Source organism: Plectrocnemia conspersa, unplaced genomic scaffold (assembly GCF_051122295.1).
Source record: "Plectrocnemia conspersa isolate PC_06_02 unplaced genomic scaffold, ASM5112229v1 ptg000002l, whole genome shotgun sequence".
In the NCBI taxonomy this organism is placed as follows: Eukaryota; Metazoa; Arthropoda; class Insecta; order Trichoptera; family Polycentropodidae; genus Plectrocnemia; species Plectrocnemia conspersa.
Window position 1 is genome coordinate 12,513,746 of NW_028277166.1, and position 8,207 is coordinate 12,521,952.

The following is an 8,207-nucleotide window of genomic DNA, read 5'->3' on the forward strand; positions in this document are numbered from 1 at the left end:
GTAGCACTGCGATGACGGGCACATTTTCTCTTGGCGACTCGGCGGGCTCGCACGGCCAGTGCGGGTCCCGCGCATCATCCACATACTCATATTAATAATGTAACTATTAACACTTTTCAATAAAATACTACTTCAACAGCACAATCAGTGCCTAATTGTCACCCGTCATCTTCCATCGTCAAAAGTATTTCATTTTTTTTTCAACTCATGTTTTGCATGTTAAGGGTAGATAACATTTATGGGGGGGGGGGGAGAGAGAGAGCTAAATATGATAGAGCTTGTCCTGACTAGCTATGAGATGATATGACGCACAATATATTGTTTAGATGGGACTAAACGACATTAATTATTGACATAAATAAAATTGTTTGTCGCTTGCAGAATTATTATTAAGTAAAAAAACTGTATGTACACGTTGTCAGTGTATAAATAAAAATATATTATTTTTTTGCACATATCTGGGTAAATTAGTTTTTGATCCTATAATTAAAAACTATTTTAGTTTTTCTAATTTAATTGTAATCACTAAATTTCCCCTTTGCGATGAATTATCATATTGAATATTTTTCGAGTGGTAACACTATCCGTCATCGAACGTAGAGTACCAGCGACTGATAGGTTAAGATGGCGACGACGGTTGAAACCCCAGTTTTGACAGAAGTCCAGCCCGAGGATCCCGTGGTTGCTGCGGCGGCTAGGGGCACCTACTCTGAACTCAAAGATGCGCTCGTGCAAGCCGGTCGCGATAAACGCAATTTGGCGCGGCTCACCGACGAACATGGCATGACGCCTTTGCAGCACGCTGCCTATCGCGGCCTGCCCGATCACGTCCGTTTGCTGCTCGATCAGGTGCGACATCTATTCGCCTTTGTATACTCGCACAATTTAATAAAGCACTTAATTTATTTTAAATCAATTGTGTAACATTTCGGGTGTAATGATTAAAGCAATGTTCATATTTATCACACTCGTAAACACTTATGATCATTTTTAAATTCAATAATGTTACACTAAGCACAGGGTTGCCAACAGGTATTTTTTTGATGCAATCCTTTTGTTCTATTTCTTTTGTATTCTTCTATATTTCGTATTCAGTTTGCTTTCTTTTCAACTATTAATTATCTTAACATTTGGTTTTAATCGGAAACTCGGTGCTCATATAAAAGTATTATCACTTTTCACATTATCATGCAACAAAACGTTCACTTCAAAAAAATTTCATTCTCATTTCTCTCTAGAGGTTGGTCAATTTTTCGACAATTATATCATATACTAAAATATATTATTTTTGTACAAGTGTTGTCATTGTTACGAATTAGATCAGACCGCTAATATCATATCGCTTTGTTATTCCAACGAAAAACACTATAAATCACTCAAGTGAAACCATCATTTAATAAGATCACCCAGGAGTAGAGATTGTCAGACTATTCAAACGTAAACAATGGAGTGTCATAGAAAGTTCCAAAAGCGACACAGATTACATTCAAACTAACATTAATTATTGTGATGAAGATTTCTATGTCGCTTGTCAGAGAAACTCGTCCGAACGATATAATTCACATTCAAATGCATGGTTTTAAGATTTTCTCTACTATACTCACACTAGAGACAAAAAGCATTGTTCTCGTTCATAAACATGCTATGATCGTGAAGTCCAGCAGATAATAGATATAGACCATAAAATCTAATAAACCCATTCCATACAAACAACAAAATAAGCCCATTTACCAATTGTCAAAGCTGTTCGCTTCAAACATAAATGGATTTGTATAAACTCAGACTCATTATTTACTATGAGTGCCGCCAGTACATCGTTACATATTCTACACTACTACAGACTACTAACTCGAAGACCTGCTACACCACTATGATTTATTCGACTATTATGAAAACATGGCAAATTTTGAAGGAAACGAGTTAATTTTTTTAAAGTTATATTAATCAGTTTAAATAACTGTCGAATATTTGAGCCAAAAAGTTTCGACATTTTTAATTGTAAAAGGAGATCTGTAATTTTGGTACAAAATTTAAAATAATAGTAGAGAAACAGATCTTTAGCTTCTATTGCATATTGATCTGTCTCAATCAGCGTCAAAGTTATCGCTGCTGATTCTGTTAAGCAGAAATCAGACTTGTGCTGAGAAATGAATCGAAACCTAACGACAATGCACAGCTAATTTCAAACTAGATACCACAAACATACAATGCTCTCATTTTGCCTAACATGAGCATCGAAGTGTAGCTCTGTCTTTGTTTTATTCGTAGCTTCGGCAATTTGATTTCAGCTTTGATGTGTTACTTCCAGATGTCATCCTTTTAGACTCACTACTGACAATTCTTAGTCTGCCACATGTTTTCTTAGTTAACTGCATATACATATTTATACAATTAAACAGATCATCAACAGATGCTTCCAAATGGAATATCTTACTGAGTTTATAATGATGAACCGAACATTATGTAAGTCATAGTAAATTGAAAAGTTGTTGGACCGCCAAATATCACCCTCCCTTCATATTAAGCTCATAAATGGGTTATTTGGGCTCATCTCCTTTAAAATTGCCTTATGTTTTCTACAAGATATGAATATAGACCAGAGGTGCCCAAATTTTTAATAGTGGCGATCTACTTATCTAAAAAAGGGGGCAAAAGTTCGCCAGTCAGTGGTTATTTTTCTTAATATTTTGATTTAATTTAGATTTATAGTATTTCATTAAATGACGTGCATTTTTCTGGCCAAATTCAAGAGGTTACAAATGCCCCCACCTCCCTATCTCTAAATGACTTCCCTGGGAGCAAAGATCAACTTAAATTCAGACCGCGATCGACTGGTTAGGCAGCCCTGACATAGACAAAACTTATCCTCAAGCAATATCAACCGGCCCATTTATTTCTATGGGTTTGTTTTCACAATCTTACTCTTAAATTTTTTGTAACAATTTATAAGTTTGTTTAAAAATATACATATTATTAAATTTCTTTCAATTTCAGGGTTCCGATGTCAACTACAGTAAGCATGAGTACAATTACACATCACTGCATTTCGGAGCTCTCTCTGGCAATGCAGAAATCTGCCAAATGCTTTTATTGGCTGGCGTCAAAGCCGACGCTAAAAATTCCGTTGGAAGAACTGCAGCTCAAATGGCTGGATTCGTAGGAAATTACAACGTAGTTGCAAAAATAAATAACTTCATCCCGAAGAGCAGCGTAGATTGTTACACTGATATGTTATCAATTCCATTTCTGCCGCCGATACTCGCCGAATCGTTTCATAAGTTCATAATGGAAGTTAACTTAAATCCAATCAGGATCGCTCTTAACATTCAAAGATCTCCATTGCTAAACGTTCGCTTATTAGCTATGAAAAACGTCTTAGCGGCCATGTCCGAGAAAGAAATGACTAAGGGTGGCGATAAAGATGAAGTAATATCTTTCAAATTACACTATCTCTATTATTTAGTAAGCGAAATACATGATATAAAGCGAAGACATTTAGCATCTAAGGAACAGAAGAAAGAAGAGGGCACCGAAGAGAAAAAATCAGATTTTCTCGACCTATTCGCTAAGAAACTGCTCAAACCGGGTAAAGATGGCGTTACATTAGAGTTTCAAGATAATTTCTTAAACGAAGGTATCCGAAAGTTTCCCTTCCGGCAAAGCATGATCTTCAGACAAGCGGTTACTACGATGGCCAGAGACGATTCTCCGGGCACGTTGGCCGTAATCGATGCGGCCATAAACGGACAGCGCGGATTTGTCAACTCGGTGCCATATTGCAACACGTGTGGTGAAGAAAAACCAGCCAAGAAGTGTTCTAAATGCAAATTTGTTCAATATTGTGATAGAGAATGTCAAAGACTCCATTGGTTTGTACATAAAAAGGCTTGTGCACGCTTAGCGGCCAATCCTAATCCGGCTCCTCCTGTTCAGCCGATTCAGAACAATGTCGATCCATCGGAATTGATGCAGGTTCAAGATTTGGTCATAGGATAAACGTGAAAAGCTACTTTAGAACGTCACGTTCGATCGATCAAGAAAAATACTTTAATTATTCTAAAAATCTGTATCAATATTGTTTATAAAATAATAATCTGTATATTTTTAGTAGAAAGCTGAATATTACATATTGTTTGCATCGACTATAAGTGACGAAATAAATATGTATAACGTATTTTACTCAATAGGTTCTAAATATTCGTTTACCTCATATGTGCATTTATTTGAGACATTAGATCCATTACTCTTAAGTTGTAGAAATGCATTACTTTGGTCATTGTTTAACGTAAATTATATAAAATCTTTTAGAACTAATTTGATGTGGTTTTTGGGTCTATGTCACGTTTGTGTTGTGAGTTCACGTGTTGTAAAGTTTGCTCGTATGTATCAATAACTTTAAAAGAAGATCTAAATTTGATTTAGGTTGAATGTTTCAAATTTGAATGTATAATTATTGTGTCAATAAAAAAATAAAACAATTTTTTTATGTATTTTATTCTTTTGTAAGATGATAAATACATATAAACTTTGCACTTTGTGGTTGCTTTAGAATCTATTTCGATTTACATGAAAAAAAAGTTTAGAAAAAACTCGAAATCAAAACTTATACACATTTTATGACTTTTAGCTTTAACATCTAGAATGTTTAACCTCAATTTGTACTTTTATTTTAACTAGCTTTAACTAATCTGATGCTGGCAGTAGTTCACATACCCAATTATACATTTGACGACTTAAACATTTAGTATTGCTTTTTTATATCATTCATTTAAGAATCAATTTTAATGGCTCTATAAACAGTTTATTATGGTAATATGACTTGGAAAATAATTTTAGATTTAAAAAATATTAATTAAAAAACATTAACGCTGTCGCAGGAATGTAATATTAATCGTCAATCATATTTAGGTGAGTACCCTATAAAAAAATAATTTAAAAAACATTAGCTAAAACTATACTAATAATAAATTTGTAACGAGTTTAAAAGCTCTGGTTTGTGCATCTATAATTGCCAGATCATTTAAGTGATTATTTTGACACAAGTTGAATGAGAATGTTAATCTGAAAGTAAGATTTACATCTTAGTTGCTAATTCTGCTGTTAATCTTAAAATATTTGACAAACAGCATTAAAAGATTGCTTATTTTATTTAATTTACTGTGTTGGTACGGCGTTGTTACAATGTTTTGACAGATAGAAATTAGAGTTGCCATTTCAAACCACCAAATGAATCCCATTTGTGGCATGTTCGAGAGCAAACTACACAATTAATTTATTGATTACAAAATATATTTTGCCGACGGGTGGCAATTAGACACAGATTGAACTGTTGCAGTATTATTATTGAAATATAGGAACGGTTACATGTTTATATAATAATGAATGGACGGAGCACGAGGCCCCGCCAATATTCGCCAAGAGACTGTCTGCCGCGCCAGTGTTACCAGAGTGCCGCCAAGTTTTGGCCATAATAAAAGCTAAATAAATATATTTATAAATGGACCCCTCACATCTGCATTTTTTATTCATGTTCTATGCCATAATTGCCACCCATCGCCAAACAGCATTTAAACAAATTATAATTCCTTCATTTTTTGCAAAAGATTGTTAGTTTTAAGCCTAGCGCCATCTTTCACGTTAGCATCTGATGAAGGGCATCAGTAATAGCACTGTAACTTTCCAAAATAGCTTTTGCACGTCAGGGACGACACTTTAGCTTTTTCCAGAGGGGGGGGGGGGATTTGGTCAGTCAATGGTCATTTTTTTAATATTTTGCTTTAGTTAGGAATTTATGGTATTTCATTAAATGGTATCTATTTTTCTGGCCAAAATAAAAGAATCCACGTCAAAAGCAATTAAATCGTGCCGTCGTCGTCCCAGCACGTTCGATTATCTTGGGTCCATATTAAGACTTTTTATAACAATATTACGACTTACAATAAGTGAGATTTGTATGAAACACATCTAAACCGAATTTTGCCCAATAGGAGGTCGCAAGAAACAATTATCCCTTTTTAGAATTCAAAAATCCACGTCAAATGCAACAAAATCGTGCCGTCGCAGTGGTACCGAGCGTACCCACTGCAACGACGACGACACAATTTTATTGCTTTTGACGTGGATTTTTGACTTCTGAGACGTGATATTTGTTTTTGCGCTTTTCTATTGACCAAAATTCGGTTTGAATATACTTTGCCCGATACTCTCATATCAGAAGTCTGTAGGTAAGGATAGCTGTCATACTCTTAAAACATAGTGTTGTATTAAAGTGCAATCAAACTACAAAGCAATATTCCATTTTTCTTCCCCTTGAGAGATAAGTTGGGTTATTTTGACTTATCCTAAAAAAATCAAAGCTCTAATTAGTTTTAGAACTTTAATTAGGTCAAGTTGGGTTCGGTTAATTCGTGTAGGTTGCGTTTGGTTTGAACAGCAAATGAACGTTTCGCAACTGACAAATTGAGTTTCATAGATATTTTAGAGCAGCATATAATTTCACTGGATCCTATCAATTAAGTATATATATGTCTACTGATGAAAACGTATTTCAGCTCACTAGTGAAAATATAACTTCATGCTAAATAAAATAATGGTGAAAATGTATTCCGATATTATTTCATTGAAATGACTTATTTAAAAAAATATTTTCGGGATAGATTTTTGTTTAGATTCAGGAACGTTATTTCAGCTTTTTCAAGGGTGGGGGGGGGGGAGGGCAAAAGATGGCCACTCAATGGTTGTTTTTTTTTACTAATTTGATTTCATTAAGAATTATAGTATTTTATTAAATGAAGTCAATGTCAAGCTCAGTAGTGAGATAGTTAAGCACTATATCAGCCATGATTTCCCCTGAGTGATCTCTTACTTTAACAAAAGTTTAAAAATCTCTCATTTGGTAAATCGTTTTCAGGTGCTACATATCTGATAATGAAAGTCAACTGATCAGTATGTAAAATGTCAATAGTGGAATTATTAAAAAAGTTAATGCTTATTTTGACATATTTGCGAGCTTCAATGGGATAAGATCGTCTTAGTAATTAAACTCTTCTCAGTATTAAAAATTAAACATTGATATTGATTATGTGATTGATCAGTTTGCATGTCATGAAAATTTATGCCAATAACATATCGAAAATTCACATAATGAACGTATTCGAAAATTGTGAAAAAAAATTAGGGGAGGGGGCAAATAGAATTTTCTCCTCCGGGTTTAAACTATTCTAGATACAGCACCGGAAGACGAAATAAAGACGTTCTCCTTGCAGTGGCGTAGCTATGGGGGGGGGGGGCTGACCCGGGCGGCACTTGCTTAGGGGCGGCATATTCGCAATGGGATCGTCTAGTGTGGTTATTAACCCTGAATGCACTAAAACATATATAAATTCATGAATAACAAAAGTTTAATAATAACCAATTTATTATTTTAAGAAATGCTGATTTTATGACCCTGTAAAAATGTATGATGCCATTTTAAGGATCGTTCTGGGCGGCACATACCCTAGCTACGCCACTGCCTCCTTGAATTCGACAATTAGCATAATTTTATAAATTAGGGACCCTTTGTTCCAAAAGTATTAAACATATATTTTTGTACAATGACGACGAACTATTTGATGAAGTTTCGTATATTAAAAGTTATTTCACCATAAATCGAAGAATGGTGTTGTAGAGTCTTTGATTTTTTTTAAATATGTCACAGATAAACACGTATCTTCAAAATTTATTTTAAAATCGTTGATTATTGCTTACGACTCCCTAGACTGTTTTCATTAGTGAATAAATATGAATAAGTAAGAAACCCAAATAAATATCAAATCTAATATATAGTGAATATGCTTACATATTAAATCAAATTAATACAACATTATTTTTAGATTATGAAACAATTTGTTCCATTTTATACAAAAAAAAATTGTTACATTACTTTAGAAGTTTAGAGTCTAACTAATTAGAGATATTTGCCCACTCTACACATTATCCAAGATAACAATTAACGAATGTAGATAAGGAACGCTCAAAATTATCAAGATTTTTTGTCTTTTGTTTACATTTTTCGTAGGTGGGATTCGTAAGTTTGAGACCAATGAAGGCAACTGAAGGCGAGTCCAGGTAAAGCCCCTCCTACTTGATTCTGTGTTTTGCCTATTTTCTTCAACCCCCATAAGTTTCAGTCGGCTGTTACCACTTTCGGCGATTGGTGTGATTTT

The 8,207-nt window shown here is 34.2% G+C and overlaps 1 protein-coding gene across 1 annotated transcript; it reads left to right on the forward strand.

Annotated features, from left to right (window-relative positions):
- The first annotated feature begins 576 nt into the window (after window positions 1–576).
- On the forward strand, window positions 577–4,475 carry LOC148237692 (ankyrin repeat and MYND domain-containing protein 2). The gene is made up of 2 exons (XM_088205057.1): window positions 577–849; window positions 2,995–4,475. Exons 1-2 carry the CDS (start codon window positions 625–627, stop codon window positions 3,994–3,996), a joined length of 1,227 nt encoding a protein of 408 aa, XP_088061183.1. The 5' UTR covers window positions 577–624; the 3' UTR covers window positions 3,997–4,475.
- Window positions 4,476–8,207: the final 3,732 nt, after the last annotated feature.

Bases quoted from the DNA above. Each gene is read 5' to 3' on its own strand.
- LOC148237692 (XM_088205057.1), top strand. From the start codon at position 625: ATGGCGACGACGGTTGAAACCCCAGTTTTGACAGAAGTCCAGCCCGAG. The intron at 850-2,994 runs GTGCGACATCTA...TTTCAATTTCAG, and splicing joins TCCGTTTGCTGCTCGATCAG to GGTTCCGATGTCAACTACAG.